The sequence below is a fragment of the Trichomycterus rosablanca genome, chromosome 19, assembly GCF_030014385.1.
Source record: "Trichomycterus rosablanca isolate fTriRos1 chromosome 19, fTriRos1.hap1, whole genome shotgun sequence".
Taxonomy (NCBI): Eukaryota; Metazoa; Chordata; class Actinopteri; order Siluriformes; family Trichomycteridae; genus Trichomycterus; species Trichomycterus rosablanca.
In genome coordinates, this window is record NC_086006.1 from 26,644,159 (window position 1) to 26,667,278 (window position 23,120).

Sequence of the window (23,120 nt, forward strand, 5' to 3'; positions counted from 1 at the left end):
TAAACACAAAACGCGCCACATTACTTCGGACACACCCCTCAACATGACGCGAGCAGACGGGACGTCCCAAGGAACCCCAAGGTAGCCGCCTGCCTACCGTTCCACCATCAGTATCATGATAAGAAGCCCAAAACCGAAGATAAAGCCAGAGAAGCATGAGAAAGCACCAGGAGTCTAGAGGATGCTGGGATAGCTTGATTTGAGATGTCATGACCGTTGCAGTACAAACAGCTGGGAGAGAAAAAGCTTCTGCAGGTGTGAGAGGAGATTCCACACATTCCTTCTTCTTCAGCCCATTCAGACACGACACCCCCCCACCCCCCACCATCACCACCACCACCACCATCACAACCATGAACTTGACTCTCAGCTTCACGTCTTGGCTCCGAGTATCACAGATCTGGCCAGGCCCGTAACGGCACCTCCTACTGTCTGGTAAGCGCACCTAGCACCTAAAGCCTAATGGCGCATTCACATAAGAAGCGGCTTTGAACATTGCCCCAGTTTGCCTCTGATCTTCTCAAAGCTCCGCCAATGAGACAAACTGTTTGATATGACGCTGTAAAAGTGACTCAGGCCGTACAAACGAAGCTTGTGAGTGAGTGAGTGAGGAATGTGATTAGTGGAGGAACTTATGAGCAGTAATAATGAAGAGAAGTTTAGTGCTCCTGTCTCCTTCTTTTACTACATTAAACCACGTTAAGCTTTTTTTATTTATTTATTTATTATTTTTTCTCCCCTTTTTCTCCCACTTTAGCGCATCCAATTTTTGCCCGTCAATCATCCTCTGACTAATGCTGGTCCCTGTTCCTGATTGGGGCGGACGAGGCTGCTCCACGCTCCCTCCGACACGTGCCCAGCAATCGAACCAACCAGCCAGCAGAGGTCGTAATCGCACTAGTCTGAGAGAGAGTGACCCCAACCGGCTTAATCCCCCCCCTATCTGAACAACAGGCCAATCGTTGTTCATGTAGCCACTCAGCCTCAGCCGGCAAGGCAGAGCCAAGATTCGATACGATGTATTCGAGATCTCAGCTCTGGTGAACAGCGTGTGTTTTACCTGAGCGGCTATTAAGCTTTATTTTGAACCAGAAGCGTTTTAGACTCTCTCACAGTCTCTCAGAAGCTCGAGCTGTAACACAAGTTTAAAAGTGAAACAGGGAGGAGAATCCAGATAAACACAGATACATGTGGAGCTGTAACACTGGATCTGACGCTTATTCCACACTAATGCAGATTCGTTTGCACCGAGCCTTGTGAAGAGCGAAGAACAAAACACTCCTCACTGTAATCATTTAGAAAAGGCGTCCGCATACTTCTGGCCATGAGTGACGAGTTTTTTTTATTATTATACAAACCTGCAGTGGAACACTGAACCTGACATTTAAAGAATGATTCATGACATTCCACACTAGTCCGACATCAAGTCTCATCAAGTCCCGAACTCACGTCGACTCACATCACATGACTCCGAGTCAAAGCTAGCGTACCATCGCCGACCCCCGAACGAGGTTCTGCGCTCTAAAAATACGTCGGCGGCCGCGCGAGCAGATGTCAGCTGTTTTTTTATGGAACACGCCCCGCTGTAGCGTCTCCCGGCCGTCGTTTACACGCTGGAGCACCGGACCTTCTCCTGAACCCAGGAGACCCGGAGATGATTCATCTCAGACCTGCAATCACAGAATCGTCCTCAGCTTCTGGCTGCACGGAGGAAGCCGATGTGGCGAGAAGAGGAACACTTCCTATGTGCTGGGTTTCGCAGCTGTACAATAGAGAGAATGTTCTCGCCTCCCTCCTACACGCGCCACATGTTTTATTCGGTCAGGGCTCGGGACGGTTCCACAGAGCTCCAGCGTGAGGTCGTGGTACCAGAACATTCTGGGTTCGCTGTCGGTCACGATGAGAACAATGAGCTGACAGACCAGACGTACTGACGCGTGACCCGGTGGAGCCATGACGCACCGTCATCTGGTGGACCGATCAATGTTTTATTCTCACTAATCCCAGCAGTTACATTACAGTATAATATAGTGTACACTATATGGACAAAAGTATTGGGACACGTCCCATAGCCATTTCAGATCCATTTGCATTAATATGTATTCATATGCAGTTGTAGCCTAGCAGTTAAAGTACTGGACTAGTAATTGAAAGGTTGCTGGTTCAAGCCCCACCACTGCCAGGTTGACACTGTTGGGCCCTTGAGCAAGGCCCTTAACCCTCAGTTGCTTAGATAATAAACTGTCACAGTACTGCGTCTCCTAAATGCCGTAAATGTAAATGCATATTTTGCCCTCGATACTAAATCAGCTTGCATTTCTACACCATTTTACAAGGCGCCTGTGGGAATTTGTGCCCATTTAGTCAAACAAGTATTACTGAGGTTCTCATGTTGAGATCTCATGTTGTGCAGGACGGTCTGGCTCACAGTCGACCATCCGATTCATTCCAAACATGATGAACCGAAGGTGAAGGCGAAAGGTCAGAGCTCTGCCACGCAACTGTAGTCTAGTGGTTAAGGTACTGGACTAGTAATCGAAAGGTCGCTGGTTCAAGCCCCACTGCTGCCAGGTTGCCACTGTTGGGCCCTTGAGCAAGGCCCTTAACCCTCAATTGCTTAGATAATATAGTAATATACTATCACAGTACTGCGTCACCTAAATGCCGTAAATGTAAATATGTACCCGTCCCGTTTTCCTCCTTCGATAACAAATCAGCTTCCGTTCATGCATAATTATACAAGGCGCCTGTGGGAATTTGTGCTCATTTAGTCAAATGTGCATCACTGAGCTTAAGAATCCACGTTAAGCAAGAAGGTCTGGCTCACAGTTGACCATCTGATTCATTCAGGTGATGAAACGAAGGTGAAGGTGAAAGGTCAGAAGTTCCTCCACACCAAACTTATTAAACAGTTTCTTTAATGTGCACGCTGGGACAAAAAAAGACCTTCCCTATACTGTTGGGACAAAATAGGAAGCATATATTTTATTGCATATGATTGGTTTTATAATCCGGTTAGTAACAGGTGAGACTGAAACACCGGAACTCAATAATTATGAAGGGTGTCCACATACTTTTGGTCATGTATTGAACAGACAACTGTTGGACGTCGAGGTTCAAACCTACAGGCAGTGATTTCAAACTGGGGCTAAAAATAATGTAAAAAACACAGAAGCAAAGCCACCATCTGCACATTACTGCTGACCACGTGATGGTGGTGGATGGCACATCATCATCCAAGTGCCACATTGTGGGCATGAAACTATTTCTCAGCACTTTGCAGACCTTGATGTGGTACGTACACCAGATTCCACTTACAACCGAGCCACGTTAGCGCCAGCGCCACCAGCCTGGCACTTCACCAGAGTCTTTTACAAGCCTCTTTATTTCCTTTGCATCTAAATGGCAGGCAGTTGTATCCTAGTGGTTAAGATACTGGACTGGTAATCAAAAGGTCACTGGTTTAAGCCCCACCACTGCTGGGCTGCCATAGTTGGGCCCTTGAGCAAGGCCCTTAACCCTGTCACTTTAAATAAAAGCGTCTGCTAAAGGCTGAAAATGTAAATGAATCAATCAGTTCAGCTGATGTGTCAGCTAAACCCAGTGCTAACAGGTATATAAAATTAATTCTATAAAAATAAACAGTTTATGGAAGTCCCTTTTCTCTTAAACATGGTTTGACCTGCACAGTCCTGACCTCAAGCCTACTCAGCAGTTCTGGAATGACCCGAAACATCAACTGAGGCTTTCTTGACCAACATCAGTGCCCAGCTATACAAATAATATAAATTTGTCTGAACGGCTACAAATTCCTACAGACATACTTAAAGGTCATGTGAGAAGTGCAGAGGTCACTCTGTTTTTGAAATGGGACGTCCAGCAAGCTCATGGTCAGGTGTCCAAATACTTTTGGCTATATAGCGGGCATTGCTTTTTAAATCCACCTACGTTAATATGTACTGACCCTCCGTTTGTGACCGTATCGACCAAGCTGAAACAGGAAAGAGCCTCACTGGAGGTGCCGAGGGATCGTTCTCCGGTTTGAATTGCGGCTCTGCCGAAAAATTGGCCACTAGTCTGCTGGGTGGGAAAATACAGAACTAATAAAGGGGTCGGGGTCTTCGAGGCTGTGTAAGGACCCTGGTTAGCATCCCGAGGAGCCTGTACAGAAGTGGAAGATCAGTGCGTGACTCTCCATAAGTGAGACTGGCCTCACCGTAGTACAGCCGAATAATAAGGGGTCGTTGGACTGAGCATGCATCAGAGGGAGTGTGTCAGGCGAATATACCCTCCTCTTATGCCAGCGGGGTCTCCAGCAGTGAAAGACCGACTGGCTACTTAAAATTGGGAGGAAAAGGGTGAAATGTATAAATTAGTCGCCCTAATAAACTAGTGTACTGATGCGGAGCTGCTGTGCCGTCCACAACGCCGCGGCGGAACGTCCGACTCAGTTCATCCTTCATACACAGAATAGAAGTCCGACACGAAGTGTGAAGATGAGCGCTCTCTCCACCGACAGTGAGCCGATCCGATCACAGAGCCGTATAAACCAACGCTGACTGGCACATGGCCTAACCGGCTCGGGCGGGATGGAAAATAGCGCTTTATAGAGGAAATATGCAGGAGATGTGCCAGCACACGCTGCCGTACAGATGAAAACACGGGCGCCGCTCCAGTTTTGTAGCAGAGATATCAGAGATATCAAACAGCCGCGCATGTCGCTATAACCTGACTATTATATCAGTTCTTTATTGTTTACATCCCCCCGTCTCTGATCGAGGAGAGCCGAGGCTGACACGTGCCCCCTTCTCACACACGTACCCCTTTTCCACCGACGCCGATCCGGCAGCTTTGGTGCTAAACTTCCATCTTTTAAAGTTCACCTGATTACATTCTGCTCCAGTTTGCCGCTGATATTCGCTGATATTTTCAAGAGATGAACTGTGTGATATGACGTGGTAAAAGTGACCCGGACAGTAAAAACACTTAACGTGAAGCACTTATAACCAGTACAGATTGCTTCAGAACCGGAAAGATCGCTTCTTTTCACCTACAGGGTCGGTTGCCCTCTGTGATCAGCCGTCCCCTCCCCACCTGCCCCAGCCACACTGAACAGCTCTGGAATGAACCGGAACATCAACTGAGAGTTTTCAACCAACAGTGCCCAGCCACACAAGGAATGGGCACAAATTCCCACAGACATAGGTCAAAGTCTTGTAAGGAGCCTTGTCAGAATAGAGGCTGTTCTAGCTGAAAGATCACATAAACGTCACACACACATCTGACAAGCTCACAGTCAGGCGTCCGAATACTTATGAACCACAGGCATCAACCGTGTCGCTTCGTTGGTTGAGGTACAGACGGCGTTTCGATGCTCCTACTCACCCGACTCATCCACAGACCGGGCGGAGGAGGAGGAAAATCATGATTTCCTTTTCGTATCTGTCTTATCTCACTCAGGACTCATAAACTTTACACCCACGTCAAGATCTTCAGCCAGAACTGATGATCCACCCCCTTACCTCTCTCCTGACGGGACTGAACAGCCTACAGCTTTACGTACACTATATGGGCAAAAGTATTGGGACACCGTTTCTAGTTATTGAGTTTGGATATTTCGGACAGACCCATTCCTATCAGATGTATAAAATCAACACTGTAAAATAAATGAAATGCCTTTAGATAGGTGGCAACAGTTTGGGAAGGACCTTTCCCTTTTCCTCCAGTATGTGCATGATGCAAACTCAATAAACAGGGTTTGGTTCGACAAGTTTGATGTGAAGAAACTGTCCAGAGCCCGGACGTTAACCTTAAACCTGTTAAAAACCACTGGGATGATTCGGAACTTTGATTGCAAACAAGACGTTCATGTTTAACGAGTCTTCTTTTGACTGAAAAGGCATAAATTCCCACAGTCACAATCCAAAATCTTGCAGAAAGCCCACCCAAAACAATGAGCAGTTGTTGCTTAGTGGTTAAGGTTCTGGAATAGCAATCAAAGGTTGCCGGTTCAAGCCCCACTGCCATGATGCCACTGTTGGGCCCTTGAGCAAGGCCCTTAACCCTCAGTTTCTTAGACTGTAAGTTGCTTTGGAAAAATGCCGCCTTTAACAAGAAGGTAACGGTGCCACCATATCAATGCCCATGTTTTTAGAATAGGGATTCCAACGGGCTCATTGTAAGGTGTCCAGATACTTTTGGCCATATAGTGTACACTGTCCCTCTAATAAGCAGAAAAACAGAAAGTCCCTGGATCCAGCCACAGGGACTCGACCTTAACGCTCCACTCCTCCACAAAGACGCATCCAAGACCATCAAGGGATCATTTGGAGCAGAATTATGCTAATGAATCATCACACATCAGCATCTGGAACCCACGCACCACCCACACCGTCCTTCATCATGAGGAGGGCCGAGAACTGACAGTGAGGTTAACGTGCAGGGTCGCGCAGGGTCGAGGACTCACCTTGGGGCCGGGTAATCCGGGTGGGCCGGGACTGCCGTGAGGACCAGGAGGACCCTGCAGGAGAGAGAAACAGTAGAAGCATCAGTGAAAGATGTTCAAACATCAATCCTGGATCCACCGTCTGAGCTACCTGGACATGAAACTGACCGACAGGAAACGTCCAGCTCATAACTGGTCAGCAGTAATGATGTAGATATAGAAGCTCAAACGTTTTATCTACTGAGAAGCTGCTGTTAAATTCTGGGTGTCTGGGGATGAAATGTGGGTTCTTAAACTCGATTTGATGTTTGATTTGACCTTTGATTTAAAATTTGAACTTTGATTTGACCTTTTATTGGACTTTGATTTGACCCTTTGATTTAAACTTTGATTTGACCTTTGATTTGACCTTTGATTGGACTTTGATTTGACCCTTTGATTTAAACTTTGATTTCACCTTTAAATTAAACTTTAGACGTGGATTTGACCTTTATTTGATCTTTGATTTGACCTTTGATTGGACTTTGATTTAAACTTTGGACTTTGTTTAGACTTTGATTTGACCTTAATTGGACTCTAATTTGACCTTTGATTTGAACTTTGATGGGACCTTTGGTTGACCTTTAATTTGACCTTTGTTTGGATCTTTGATTTAAAATTTGGACTTTGATCTGACATTTAATTGGACTTTGATGTAACCTTTAATAAGACTTTGATTTGACATTTGATTGGACTTTGATTTGACCTTTAATAAGACTTTGATTTGACCTTTGATTGGACTTTGATTTGACCTTTGATTGGACTTTAATTTGACCTTTAACAAGACTTTGATTTGACCTTTGATTGGACTTTGATTTTACCTTTAATAAGACTTTGATTTGACCTTTGATTTAAACTTTGATTTCACCTTTAAATTAAACTTTGGACGTGGATTTGACCTTTATTTGGACTTTGATTTGAACTATAAAGCGACTCGGTGTATAAAATCTTCATGTCGATGTTGACGTGTGTTGAAAATGAAATCAGGTTTAATTTGTTTGAATGTGTTTGTAATTTATTTGAAGCATAACATTTTAGGTCTGGATTTATGTTTATAGAAACATGATGTGTGTGTGTGTGTGTGTGTGTGTGTGTGTATGAAGTGTTTCTGCACTCCAAGTACATCACATAAGAAAAACAATCTTGATTTGATTACAATAAATACTGCGCATGTGTGTGTGTGTGTATGCGTTCAAGTATGTACAGTATGTGTGTGTGTATGATTATGTGTGTGTGTGTTTGATTATGTGTTTTGTGTGTGTGTTGTATGCATGTGTATGTGTATATGGATACACATGGACACACATGGATGTGTGTTTGTGTTGCATGAGAGTGTATGAGTGTGTGTATGATTATGTGTATGTGTGTGTGTATGGGTATGTTTTCAAGTATGTACAGTATGTGTGTGTATGATTATGTGTGTGTGTATGATTATGTGTGTGCATGTGTGTGTGTGTATGGGTATGCGTTCAGGTACGTACAGTATGTGTGTGTGTGTATGATTATGTGTGTATGATTGTGTGTGTGTTTTATTATGTGTGTGTTTATGATTAAGTGTTTTGTGTGTATGTGTGTGGTATGCATTTGTATGTGTTGCATGAGAGTGTGTGTGTGTTTATACAGTATATTATATATGTGTTTGTGAGTGTGTGTATTATTATGTGTATATTATTATGTATGTGTGTGTGTATATATGCTTATGGGAGTGTATGATTAAGTGTTTTGTGTGTGTGTGGTGTGCATATGTATGTGTGTTGCATGAGAGTGTATGTGTGTGTTTATATAGGCGCGTGTGTGTGTGTGTGTGTGTGTTAGCACGCCACAGGAATGTATGCTCTCATGCACATCTGTAACACACTCCTCCTCCAGCTGTTGTGGAGGGTGCATGAGCACCACAGATCTGTTGTTCTGGATCTGAAACATCGCCGTGTTGTTACAGTGAACATCAGAAGAACATCATGCTGGAGCTGAGAACCCAAAACCTTCTGATTTCCTTCTCGAGGAACATTCTCAACATGAGTACGTGAACACTAACGCATCCAGATACACCCGATTCATTTCACACCTCGTCACTCACACTTTAAATGTTTAGGACGCGACCAGTAACTCAAACCAGACGCTCGCTGAATCCCGAGCACTGCAGCAGGGGGGCGCTCTCGCAGCTCTGCACCATTTACACCTGTTTTAAGCATCGATCGGTCACTTCTCGTGCAGATAACACATATAAATGTGAACCAAATGGTCAAAAGTAATTAGACACCAGGGAGAGTTTACAAAACCACATGCATTTACTCATTCAGTCTTCCAAAGATTTTGGAGTGTGTCCATGGACAACTGTGCCAATTTTGCCAATAGTAAGGTCGGGGATTGATGTTCAAAAAGATAACAAGGCTTGGCTCACAGTCTGTGTTCCAATTCATTGTCCCAGCTGCTCAGTAAGGTTGAGGTCAGAGCTCAGTGGATGGTACAGAAGTTCCTCCACACCAAACTGGACCTTCGTGCCCCTCTGGAGCCTTTTTTTTAAGTATTGCCACAAAGTTGGTAGCAATTACATCCAATCATGGTTCTGTTTTTACCTTTTACCAGTGGATGTGGCTGAACCATCTGAATTCATTAATCACAATGGTGTCCATATACTTTTGGCCATACAGTGTATATATGATGCCTCCTTCATTATGGATGGACAGGTACAGTGGAGTCCCCTTTTTCTCAGAGACTAAAATTCAAGGATACACCTCCTTCTCTAAAACTAAAATGCACACATATAACTCCTTCTCTGGGACTAAACGGTACCACACATACACCTCCTTTTCTGATACTAAAAGGTACAGCAGATACACCTTCTTTTCTAAAATTAATAGGTACAGATACACCTCCTTCTCTAAGACTAAAAGGGACAGTAGATACACCTCCTTTTCTGGGACTTATGGGTATTGTAGGTACACCTTCTCTAAGACTAAAAGGTACTGCAGATATGCCTTCTTTTCTAAAATTAAGAGGTACAGATACACCTCCTTCACTAAGACTAAAATGATACACCTCCTTCTCTGATACTAAAGTGCACAGATACACCTCCATCGCTAAAACTAAATGGTACCGCAGATACACCTCCTTTTCTGGAAATAATGGGTATTGTAGGTACACCTCCTTCTCTTTAAGGTCTAAAAGGTCCAGTATATACGCCTCCTTTTTGAAACTAAAAGGTACAGCAGATACACTTCGTTCTCCAAGACTAAAATGCACAGATTCACCTCCACTGGGACGAACAGGTCTGGGTCACTTTACACGTTATATTTGATTTTATAATTTGGTTTGCAGTGGAGAGTCCTTATGCATATACACACGTCACACATCATTTATTAAAGACAATGACACACCGTTCTCAGGGGTCCAGTCCTGCCTGAAACTCTGACGTAAACTAAAATATCTTAAAAGCTAACAATAAAAAAGTTCAGATCTCTTTGATTGGTGTATATTTATTTTCGTAAATCCCCTGCATGTTTGTTTTAATAACTGTACTTTTACCACCAGGGTTTTAAATTCACAAGTGGACATTTACAGGACCGGCACAGCGTCCAGACCTTCTGTACTGCGACCGACAACACAAGGACAGAGCAGCAGGAACTAAAGGAAAATAAAACATCTTACCCGCGGTCCTCTTACTCCTGGTGGCCCTGGGAGACCGGGGAGACCAGGAGGACCCTGAAACAAAGAAAGAAAGACGTGAAAACAAGCCAACGGTTATTGAAAGAGCTTTTTATACAATGTACAACAGTGAGCACAGAGATGCAGTGCGTAAGTGAAACCTCATGTTTTCCACGCCAAGTCTGTTTTTCTCGCTCTCTTATGTGCCCGTAACCCAAAAACAGACCTTCAATCATTAGTCCTCACTACGTTCTGCTCCAGAAAGCAATCCAACAATCCTCCAGTGATTCTCAAAACAGGAACAAATACATAAATACCGAATTTCACACCTAAAAAATTCAAACCTGACTGCAGGAAAACTGCCTGCAAATATAGAGCGCTGGTACATTTAATAAATTATTTTCTATAGTGTTTTATCATGACAAGTGAAGTGAATAACACCGATTATCTCTTCATCACGGCACCTGTTAGTGGGGGGGATATATTAGGCAGCAAGTGACATTTTATCTTCAAAGTTGATGTTAGAAGCAGGGAGGATCTGAGCGAGTTTGACGAGGGCCAGATTGTGATGGCTGGACGACTGGGTCAGAGCATCTCCAAAACTGCAGCTCTTGTGGGGTGTGTCCCGGTCTGCAGTGGTCTATCAAATGTGGTCCAAGGAAGGAACTGGTAAACCAGCGACAGGGTCATGGGCGGCCAAGGATTATTGATGCACGTGTGGTCCGATCCAACAGACGAGCTACTGTAGCTCAGACTGCTAAAGAAGTTCATGCTGGTTCTGATACAAAGGTGTCAGAATACACAGAGCATCACAGTTTGTTGCGTATGGGGCAGCAAAAGGGGGACCAACACAATATTAGGAAGGTGGTCATAATGTTACGCCTCATCGGTGTATATATCCAGTATAATTACTATGCGTGTAATTAGCATTCATTTAACCTGTAACATTCAGGCACAGGCCTAAATGATTAAGTGATTAAGTGATTAAGTGCAGCATCTTTAGTATCTCCAGTTGACCTGACTGCACACTGCATGTCATTAAACTTGTGCGAGGAAACCGGAGCACCTGGAGGAAACACACACAGACGCGGGAAAAACATGCAAACTGGGATCTGGGATCAAATCTCAGCGGTGCTATCGGCCGGCCCGAGTGTCTACACTGACATGATTGGCTATGTCTAAGGGGAGGATCAAAGGACTGAGATGGATTGACAGACTTTCCAGGTTGTTCCTGCCTTGTGTCCAGTGTTTCCCGGTGAAACAGGATTCACAGCGACCCCGACCAGGATAAAGCAGTGGATGAAAACTAAATGAATAATTCCAGAGGGTTCACAAACTTTTCCTGCAGTTATAAAGCTTCGTTTCATCATGTTGTGCAGAGTTGAGTTACTAACTGAGACCAAGCTGAACTCATTCTGCACATGAGCCTGAGGATATCGGTTCGAGTCTCACCTCTGGTCACTGTCTGTATGGAGTTTGACATGTTCTCCCTGTGTCAGCACAGCTTTTCTCTATGGATTGACAGCTTCAGATTGTCCCTATGTGTGAATGAATGTGTTCTCATGTCGACTTTCTGTTTCCTGTATTCCTGTCTTTCTGGGTGATGCTTGCCCCACCGAAGCGCAAAGGGGTTCACAAACTTTTTCTCGTAATTGTGCTATAATTTGACCTTGCTCAGCCAGCCCTACTGTACTGCAGCGGCACGCACGTGTGTGCTGGAGTTCATGTAAACATCTGGATGGAGGATTAGTCCAACATCACAGGACACAAACGAAGAACCTTTCAGAGCCAGATGTTTTCAACCGTCTCATCTTACACACGCGCGCACACACGCACCTGCACGCACACAGACATACCCACACATGCACGCATATGTACACACGCAAAAATACACATGCACACGCGCGCACAAATACACACACGCATAGGTACTCACGCGTGCACACATCCACACGTGCACATATAAACGCGCGCACAAACGCACATGCACGCATAAGTACACATGCGCGCACACATCCACACGTGCACATCCACAAGCACACGCACGCACAAATACACACACGCACATGCACGCATAAGTACACAGGCGCACACACCCACGCGTGCACATATAAACACACGCACAAATACACACACGCACGCATATGTACTCACGCGCGCACACACCCACACACACACACATACACACGCATGCACACACGAGCACGAATACACACGCATGCACGCCTGTACAAAAACACACACACACGGGTACACACACACTCACACACACACCTACACAAACGCGCATAAATATTTGCTATGATGTAAAAGTTCCTCTTAGTGCTCAATGACGTAACACGTTGACTGACTTTGTTATTTTGTGTTTTTAAAAGTTTGTGTTTGTGATCAAATCACAACAAAAAATCTACAAATCAACTCATATTTACTGAATTCAATCTGGAAAAAAAAAACACAATACCTGCCAAAATCGAGTTTTACTCTAATCATCAGCCTAGATGACTTTCTGGAAGATAATCGAACCATCATCCGTGGGGTTGCTCATCATGTTCCACCTGCAGGTCCTTGGAAGCTTCATATTCTTAGCTAACGTTGTTTTGGCAGATTTTATCTTCAATGAAAAAATGGCTGGATATATCCATCCAGCTAAAAATACTTTCTGTACAGCATGACCAAATTAAATAAATGATTGGGCCCCTGCGATGGTTCGGAGCCCTGTTCTGGCTATTCCTGCTCTGCCGCTGAAATAAAAAACAAAAGACGCCGGCAGCAGACTACCTTGCTTCAAAAATCGACATCTATCACTGCCAAACGTTCCTGTTTATTTCTTCCTCCTGTTCACTCACTGAATCTCTTAAAAACGAAGCCAAGAGCTTAAAGCTGTCCAAGAAGCTCTGATTGAGATCAATATTTTGTAACGTTTATGGTGATCTGGCTCAGTTCCCGTGAGGACCTTTGCTCTCGCTTGCCTTTAAATGGTTTTAAATTCTCTATTTTTACTGATAGAATAACTGTAGAGAGACTCACCGGGAGTCCTGGGTCGCCTTTCAGAAGGTCGAAGCTTTCGTAGTCGAAAAAATAGTCTCCTTCTTCTAATCCGTAATCGTATCCGTAAACCCCTGAGTCGTATATCCGCTCCTCGCCGTAGTTCTCGATCTGCTCCACCTGGTTGTGGTCTCCCTGTTGCCTGTACATAGTAGCGCCGCTCACCTTTGGGTGGGGCTCCGTCGGGCCGCTTCTCCACTCATCTGAGCCGCCGTCATTCCCCAAGATCTCGATCAGCATGTTCTGCCTGTGTAGAGAGAGCGAGTCTGGGGTGGCCCGGGTGGCACGGGGCCGCCCTGGCAAACGTTGGTCCTCTGTGTTGTTGTCCTCTCTCGGAGAGGTACTGGTGGTAGTCCTTGGTGTAGGATCCACAAAGTCTGAAAGTCTAAAAGAGCTTGGAGATGTATGGATAGTCCTAGCAGGGCTGGAGCTCAGTGTATTCCGAAAGGACGCCCTTGTAGGTCCTGTAGAGTTCCTGAGAGGGGAGTCGGTTCCCCCGTTTGAGATGGTGGCAGGGTTTTGCGTGGCAGTAGGAGAGGTCACCGCAGACCCTTGATTAAGGGTTGCTGAGGGGAACAGGGATGTGGCATCTTCTGGGTGAACTGGCGACCGAAAGGTGTCGGCAAGTCTGCAGTTTTTTTTTACATAATCACAGTAATGTGCCGCCACCTGCGCCGACGGGTAGATCTCCAGCTGGCACAGGACGCCTTCGAACTGCGCCGCCCTGGAGCTCATCCTGCCCACGGCTACCCGGCCGTCCGAGCTCAACGTTCTCGACCTGGTCAGCGTGTCCTCGGTGTAGTGTAGCTTTCCACAGTGTGCAAAAAACGACACGGAACGCGGGCGCACGGCCACCGCGAACGAGTGCCACCGGCCATCCTGAGCCTCGTAGGCGAAGTACACGGACGCCCGGTCGCCCGTGTACACCACGACCCGGTTGGGCAGAAGCTGCAGGCCGAACTGCAGCCGGTCGGTGCCGTCCCGAACGCTGAACAGGAAGGCGTTGCTGGCGCGCTTTGAGTTGAGGCTTACTACCAGGGTGAATTCCTTCTCCACGCCCGCGGGGAGGAGACCCACCACAGGGGCCTCGACGATGCCGTTACGGTCCAGGGTCACCCCGACCCCGGGGGTAAAAACAGACAGGGACGGGAGGGAGGGAATGAGCGTGGATGTGGCTGCACTCGTCCACGAGGATCGTCCGGCGTCCCTGCGGCCGGACAGGCCCAGCTGGAGGATGAGATCCACACCTGAGAGACCAGAAACAAAACAAAAGGTTCAAAAAACGAGTATAACGACTATATGACCTTCTATAAAAAATATAGAAGGTTTCTCATAAGACTGAACAATGTCTGTGGGGATTTGTGCCCTGTCAGTCTAAAGAGCATCTGTATGGCTGGAAAAGCAAGTCTCAGTTAATGTTCCGGTTCATTCCAAATCTGTTCTTTCTTTTATATCTAAATTTTCTTTCTATAATATATTTTATTACACACTGGTGTCCCAATACTTTTGTTCATATAGCGCTAAGTGATTGGTCTCGTGGAAATACGCCACCATACTGAAACCCCTGAGGTTTTGGCCAAGGTTCACTTCATTATGCTTCAGTATTTACTGACATCACAGTTTACCCCGAAGGACTCGCGTGTGAAGACCAGCTGGGTTCCAGACGAGAAGATGAAGGAAAACTCCTCAGAGTGGAGCAGGAACATAAGTTTAGGAGCTAGTGCTATAAAGCATCCCTGGAAGAGTCTAGAAGATGAGAAGATAAGACCTATGATCACTGTTCCGTCTGGTTTTGAAGCAGCTGATCTGATCGGAGTGAAGGTCGAGTCTCATCTTCTTAACCAACATCAGTGCCCAGCCACACAAATGCACTTTTAACTGAATGGGCACAAATTCCCACAGTCTTGTGAGAAGCCTACTCAGAAAAGTTTCTGTTGCTATTGCTGAAAAGATCGTTTACATTTACAGCATTGAGCTTTTATCCGAAGCGACTTTCAATTACAACTGAATATGTTTTGAGCAATTTAGGGTGAAGGGCCGTGCTCAGGGGTCCAACAGCGGTAACTTGGTGGTGGTGGGGCTTGAACCAACAACCTTCTGATTACTAGTCCAGTAGTCCAGTACCTTAACCACTGAGCTACCACTGCCCTATCGTATAGAAGTCAATCTGGGCACAGGAAGAACATTCAAACTCCACACAGAAAGGAGTCTCAACCTGAGAATCGAACCCAGGACCTTCTCCCTGCGAGGCAAAAATGCAACCCACCGAGCCATGATGCTACCCTTGTACGGTTTCTAAAAAATGGGACAGAATCCAAGAGGGCTAAAATGTACACACGGTAAGTTTTTGTTCTCACAAGACTTGGAAGTATGTCTGTTGGAATTTGTGCCCATTCAGTCGAAACATGACAGCATTTGTATGGCACTATGTTGGTCAAGAAAGCCTGAGTTGGCATGTCATTTTCTTTATATAAATAATTCATTATATCTGTTAGCAGCTGTCATGTCTGAAACACGTGAATCCGATACTTGGACGAGGTGTCCCGATACTTACGTCCATCACTACAACTACAGCAACAACAACCAGATGGAAGAAGGCATCAGGGACTTTAGTATGTCAGAACATATGCAAACCATAGAATAAAGCAGCGATTCTCATCTTCTACATGAAAGAAAACAGCAACGGGTTCGAATTAAAGGGGCTGAAAAAAGAATGAAGAAGATTCATGATTTCCGTCCTTTAAATGCAGATCCGTTCAACAATCTGAAGAAGAAGGTTTGAATAATCGGTGGACCAGGACCAGACTGCATGAATAAACTTTCAGGACTGTATTCATAAAAACTGGAGAAATGAACAGTCCAGGCATAAGTCTCGGCCCAGAATCCTCACTGGCTGCATTTACGTGCAAAAATTTTCTCCAATCTGACTGAATTCATTCGGATTATACAGGAAGATTCACTCGAAAGAGTCAAATATTCTGTTGTAACTCCCGTTAGAATAAAGAAATCGGAACCAAAAAATACACCACATACATTGACGTATGTGTAATCGATTGCATTACATGTAGGGTGGCCAGCCGTCCGGCTTTAGTTTGGACAGTCCGGTTTTTCAGCTGCCAGTCCTCCGCCCATGCAACGCTAGGACGGACACTTAAAAATCCTCCTTTCGGAGTGAACTGGTTACATTTTTGATCAATATTATCTAGGTGGTGGATGATTCTCAGCACTGCAGTGACACTGACATGGTGGTGGTGTGTTAGTGTGTGTTGTGCTGGTATGAGTCGATCACACACAGCAGCACTGCTGGAGTTTTTAAACACCGTGTCCACTCACTGTCCACTCTATTAGACACTCCTACCTAGCTGGTCCACCTTGTAGATGTAAAGTCAGAGACGATGGCTCATCTATTGCTGCTGTTTGAGTCGGTCATCTTCTAGACCTTCATCAGCGGTCACAGGACGCTGCCCACGGGGCGCTGTTGGCTGGATGTTTTTGGTTGGTGGAATATTCTCAGTCCAGCAGTGACAGTGAGGTGTTTAAAAACTCCAGCAGCGCTGCTGTGTCTGATCCACTCTTACCAGCACAACACACACTAACACACCACCACCATGTCAGTGTCACTGCAGTGCTGAGAATCATCCACATAATACTGATAATTTACCATTATACATCGTTTAGGTTTTCATCATATTGTATCGTATATCGCCAGTTTTTTTGTCGTATCGCTCAGCCCTACTCAGACACAGCTGATCACGTCTGTCACCGATGAGATTCGAACCCCGGATCCGCACCACCCAAGTGCACCACCCACTGCTCGTCCTGTAATTGTTTTACAATTGTGAGCTGCGTTGGATACAAACATGTGCTGATGCTGTAAATGTCATTTCCTGTATTTTCATTTGTTCAGCGTTCAAAGCGTCTGAAAATGCTCGCGGCTTTTTGTAATCATCACGAGCGCTTTCAGATGTTTTCAACAACAATCAGCTTTCAATCCCGGATCAAAACTAAGCACGGTTTCTTCCTGAGGTATCAGATTCAGAACACGGCGAGAGACTCGACTGTCCGAACCGCCAGGAGGACTCTTACAGAGAAGAGTCTGGCTGACCATCTTCCTTGAGTTCTGACGGCCTGTACGAGGTACAGAACGGGGTTTGAGTTTGATTTTGTGGCTTCGTAGGGAAGCGTCTTTATTTTGAAGTGAACGTGAGCAGCTACAGGAAGCCGGTGAAGCGAGCGCAGCAGCGCAGCAGTGAGGTAATGTGGCAGCGTCTGGCTCGATTAAAACCAGGCGAGCGACTGGAGACGTGGAGAGACTTCATTACTTATCTGATTCCTCGGTTCCTCGGTACGCGGAGGAGGGTTCTGCAGAGGTCCAGCCTCGAAATGAAAAGAGACAGGAGTAAGACGTCGGATCCGTAACGTAAGCCGAGACGGATCAGCTGGATAACCAAAACAACAGCGGCTTCTCACGGGGGGTTTCATGCTCAATTTTATGCTTCCAGTTCTCTTGTACTGGTGCTTTGGTTTATTTCATAATCTGAGAACTAATCTGTGTCCAAAACATCTAAAAGTGTTTGTGGCAGTTAAAATTACTACTGTTTTAGTTAGAAGCAGGACTGGACTGGGGGCCTTTATATAACACATTAAACAACTAGAACCCGAGTCTTTATTATTTATTTAGAACTGAGCTCTGACAATAAACCAGATACACTTCATGGTCAAAAGTATTAGGACACCCCTTCTTATTTTTTTTATTTTATCTATTATACTGTATAAAGCAAATGATATAATAATAAATAAATAAATAAATAAATGCAAGTATCTGGAAGTAGTAACTCAAGGTGTCTGATGTTAAAATCTTCATCAGTTTAAACCTAATGAGAACGAATTGGGGTTTAGATATTTCTCAGTAAACGTGACCTGCTATCAGACATCAGATTATATTTCAAAAGGTTTATTTCAAGTCATCAAAATGTTTATTTGAGGGGGGGCCTTCGGCTGGCCAGGCATCCACACAAACACAATTGGGTGTGTTTCAAGGAGGGAAAGTCGGCCGGGGTCTCTCCGGGACTGCTGCGGGCGTCTGAGCAAGCACGAGGGGTGGCTGGTCACATGGAGCTTAGCGTGGCTCTCCGTATGCGAAACGACTCACTGGCAAGTGATCAGAAGTGGTGCAGATTGGACACGTGCTAGAGACGACTTGTGATCTGACTCTTCTTGATCAGATTGGGGGTTGTGCGAGCACCAGCGGATTCACGATCGGGAACTGGAAATGACTAAATGGTGACATAAAGAGGGAAAAAAGTTCCAAGTGAAGATTAAAGATCAGATCATCATCGTGTTCACTTGTTCTAAACTTCACAGGTGGTTTTATTGTGACGCTAAACAACAGGTCTGGTTTTGAGCTGATCCGGTTATAAAACTTCTAGAGACGCGTGTAGGAGCAACAACCAGGACCAGAGACCCTAACAGGTACCAGGATATGTCTCAACAGGATCTCATGTGCTTTTTCGAGTCCCAAAATAGTCCTCTAATGGCTTAAACAAGTACACGTGCGGATGGTTTTCATATTAAAATAGCTCTCCGACCAGTATCTGGAAATAGTATGACAAGGTGACTGGAGATAAAAGCTTCAAGATGTTCCTCAGTCTGGAACTACAGCGTGGAAAATACATCAAGATTCAAATCATTCCTCAGAAACCTTGACTTGCTGGATAACCGAACACTGTCCCAGACTTCGGTTCCTGCTGGATTACTGTGGACGACTCTCAGACCGAGGAACTGAGACCTAACCGCGGGTTCCGGTGTAGGTACGAGCGCACTGAACCGGCTCGCTGGTGTGTCTGTAGGAGGCAGGAAACCGAGAACATTTAGAACAGCTTGAGGACGTCGAATGGAATCGCAGAGCTCCAGCAGCAGGGGAGAAGCATTTTCATTACATATCCAGACACGCTGGTTTCCTCGGATAACCCAAACCCCCCCCCCCCCCCCCCCCCCACTTCCACCCACCCACCCCGTTCACCTCGTTCTTTCCTGTTCTGAAAGAAGATGAGAAACAGGGACCAAAAGAACTGTTCGCTTCAACAGAAAGAACCCAGTGGCTCGGTGGGTAGCACTGTTGCCTAACAGCAGAGGAGAAGATCCAGAGTTTTATTCCCAGGTGGAGCTGTGTGGGTCCTTTCTGTGTGGAATTTGCATTTTCTCCTCGTGCCTGTGTGGGTTTCCTCCCACAGTACAAATACATTCACGTAAGGTGAATTGAAAGATACAGTTGGTTTCTCTTAACTGAGACCCTGACCAGCATCACTCATGAATGTATCTGATCTCGAGTTTCTGAGGAACTGAGGAGTTTCATCTAACTAACATTATCTTCATCACTGACGCCATCATTACCAACTCATGCTTTCCTTCTTTTTTTTTGGATTTCCCCCCTTTTCCTCCCAAATCTAGCGTAGCCGATTAGTCCTCCACTGCTGGAGACCTTGATGGCATCTGAGGAGGGTATATTCGCCTGACACACTGTCCCTCTGGCCGACCCCTTGTCACGTATTTGTTTGTTTGTTTATTAGGGTTTTAATGTCACTGACACTCTTTGGTTACATTCATGACAGGAACGGTAGTTAATCAATACGCAAGGTTCATCATTTCACAAGGTTATATCAAGGTTATATCTTGGACAATTTAGTGTCTCTAATTCACCTCACTTGCATGTTTTTGGACTGTGGGAGTAAACCCACGCAGACACGGGGAGAACATGCAAACTCCACACAGAAAGACCCGGACCGCCCCACCTGGGGATCGAACCCAGGACCTTCTTGCTGTGTGGTGACAGTGCTACCCACTTACCCACCGTGCCGCCCGTCCCTTGGCGTGTGAGGTCAGTCTTGGTACAGAGAGTCAAGTGCTGATCTCCACGTTCTTCCACTTCTGTACAGGCACCTCGGGCTATTACCAAGGGTCCATTCGCAGCGTCAAAGACCACACCCCTTTTCCCACCCAGCAGACATCAGTGGTCAGTTTTGTCTGCTGCAGGCACTGGCAATTGTGCCCGCTAGGGGGCACCCAGCCGACCGGTAGCAGAGCTGAGATTCGAACTTGGGAGGTCTAGCAAAATATCCTACCGGACAGGATCTTCTTCATGATCCAGTTTCATCTTTAACACCTACTCACATCAGCATTGCGACCTCTGAGGATCACATGTGTCCAGTTTTGTAAAGGTGGTTGAAGAAGGAGCAGGTTTACTATCATCTACCACCATTTTCACCATCTTGTTATTTTCTCCAGCTGCTGTCACCGTCTTACCGTCTTGTCATAAATTCAACATCCAGTGTTTCAAATCTAAGATCTTCACCATCTTCACCCCCTGTTCCAGTTCTCTCAGCTCACTCTGTACCTTCCTCCCACCTCTTCTCTGTCTTTCCGACATCCTGTTGACTCCTGTCCTCCCACCCGCCCTCAGTCTGAGAAGTATGAGGTGACTGACTGGGCAGTGGGCGAGCTGGAGGGGAGGAAGAGGAAGCCGCTCTGCAGGCTACATTCGGGCCAATCGAGGAGCAAGAGCAGACATGCCAGGACGGCTGTCTAAACAGAGCTGAGAAACGTTCTAACCTTTATAACACGAGCGGCGTATCATCTCTGCCTCTTGTAGGATCCATGTTCATTTCTGTCACTATGTATGAACCGACCGTCAGGGCTCTACAGGCTTCAGACAGGGTTGGAGGAGAAAGCTAACAGAAAGCTAACCGAGCACTTATACCTGGGTGTTATAGGGTGGGCACAAACCAAGTAAACTGGCATGGCACACTATGTAAAGTTATTTGCTTTAGGTGCTTGGTTTTGGCACAGTGGTAATGCATGCTGGCCCACCAGTGCTGACATATTAAGCTTGGCTACCAGCATGAGAACTGTCCTAGGAAGGGAGGGCTGTAGATTCCTTATAACCGCTGCAATTACGCTGCTGCAATTTGACAGATCCTGGTGAAAAGGTCAGAGACTGAAGACGTGAGTGATGGAGGCGAGTGAACTTACCTTGAGTTTGTGAATGTTCTTCTGCAAACAGCACCGTGGCACATACTGACAGGAGCAGAAGGAGGGCTCTCCTAAACCACAGAAAAAGAGAGAGACAATTATTACTTCTGTAAAGAAAAGTGTTCACCCCCCTAACATCATCAAATCCAAAATAAAAAGGAAAAGGACAAAAGCTTTCCACAACTGAGTACAATGTAATGAAGACAATAATGTAATGTAATATAATATCTATGAGACTCGTGTAAAATACACTCTACGGCCTGAAGTATTTGGACATGTTGGAAATTGTATTATAAAAACAAATGGCATTAAAATACTGTGACCTCTGTGTGATCTTTTTAGCTAGAACAGCAGGCACTCTTCTGAGCAAGCTTTTTACAAGACTTTCAAGTACAGTAGACCCTTGACTTACAAACCGCTCACCATACGAAAATTTTGGGTTACGAGTGATTTTTTTCAACTTAACGTACAAACAAATTTTGGATTACGAACCAAAATCTGCACGCAAATGAAACACGGGATGCCACGAACAAGTTGACGCCGACCATCTCTCTCTCTCTCTCTACATAAATACAGTGAGCGAACATTCGCACAGGACGGTGTTTGTCCTGTGTTTTCTTTATATTTAGTAAAATTCAATATTAAAATGTCCCCAAAAGAAGGTGCAGAGAAAGCATGGTGCTGAGAAAATGAAAAAAATCTATTTATTATCTATTTATTGTCTATTATTATTATCTCATCTATTTATTAATCTATCTATTGTATTTATAACATAAAAGACCATGTAAGACATTAGAGAGGTTAGGTAAGCGGGGGTTTGGGAGGTCTGGCATGGATTAATTCTATTTACATTATTTCTTATGGGAAAAAAAGGTTTACCTAACGAACATTTTGACTTAAGAACAGCCCTTCAGAACCAATTACATTCATAAGTCAAGGGTCTACTGTATGCCTGTGGGAATTTGTGCTCATTTGTATGGCAGAAAACCTCAGTTGATGTTCTGGTTCATTACAGAGCTGTTGAGTGGGGCTGAGGTCAGGGCTCTGTGCAGGACACGAGATTTTCTTCATGTCTTTATGGAGCTTGCTTTGATGCTGAAACAGGAAAGGACCTTCCCTAAACTGTTGCTGCAGATTTGAAAACATGGTGTTTCTTTTATAAAACTGAATTACTATATTTGTTAGTAATTGTTGCGGCTGAAGCATGTTAATTAAAAAATTAGAAGGGGTGGTCCAATACATTTGTCCATATAGTGTACCTCAGGTGAAGCTAGAGTCACACTACCTAGGTCAGGTCGCTTCTCAAAAGGTATTCCACAAAGAAGTCCTGAAATTGGTTAGAATGGCTATTAAGGCATGAACTATCTCAGTTTCAGAAGTCAGCCTCGCCACTGGGAGGTGCACTTGTCAGTGCGCTCTCAGTGCAGATCCCAAGCCTGGATAGAAATAGTAGGGCTGCATCAAGAAGGACATCAACGAACCCTTGAAGAGATCGGTCTGGTTCTACAACATTTCCTCTGTGTGTTACGGATTAAACGCTTCTGATTTTGGGGCTCCAGACTAGTCACCCACACAAACCCCCAAACAACCTCAGCATTCTGGATGACTGCAGCCAAAAAAGCTTAAATTTGGGGTAAATACTAAAGATCCTGGTGAAAAGGTCAGAGACTGAAGACGTGAATGATGGATGGAAGTCGTGAAATTGGTTAGAATGGCTACTGAGGCATGAACTATCTTAGTCAGAGGTCAGAAGCTCCTAATGAGCGTAAAATTCATGAATCCACCACATCCATTGCACCTCATATTGTATTTTTTTATATATCGCACCTCAACATACTGCCGTTGTTTGGCTTGTGTTTTAGTCTGAACTTCTCAGATTAAAGATCACAGGCGCCCAGATGTGACTATTTTCCTCCTA

The 23,120-nt window shown here is 45.2% G+C and overlaps 1 protein-coding gene across 1 annotated transcript in view; it reads right to left on the reverse strand.

The window, feature by feature from the left end:
- LOC134333937 (collagen alpha-1(XXIV) chain) overlaps nucleotides 1-23,120 on the reverse strand; it is a gene marked incomplete at its 5' end in the record, with an annotated part of 86,759 nt that overhangs the window by 59,147 nt on the left and 4,492 nt on the right. The window contains 4 exons of the mRNA XM_063016104.1: nucleotides 6,467-6,520; nucleotides 10,133-10,186; nucleotides 13,157-14,421; nucleotides 21,203-21,273. Coding sequence (XP_062872174.1) covers nucleotides 6,467-6,520; nucleotides 10,133-10,186; nucleotides 13,157-14,421; nucleotides 21,203-21,273 — 1,444 coding nt within the window. The remainder of the gene's footprint in view (nucleotides 1-6,466; nucleotides 6,521-10,132; nucleotides 10,187-13,156; nucleotides 14,422-21,202; nucleotides 21,274-23,120) is intronic.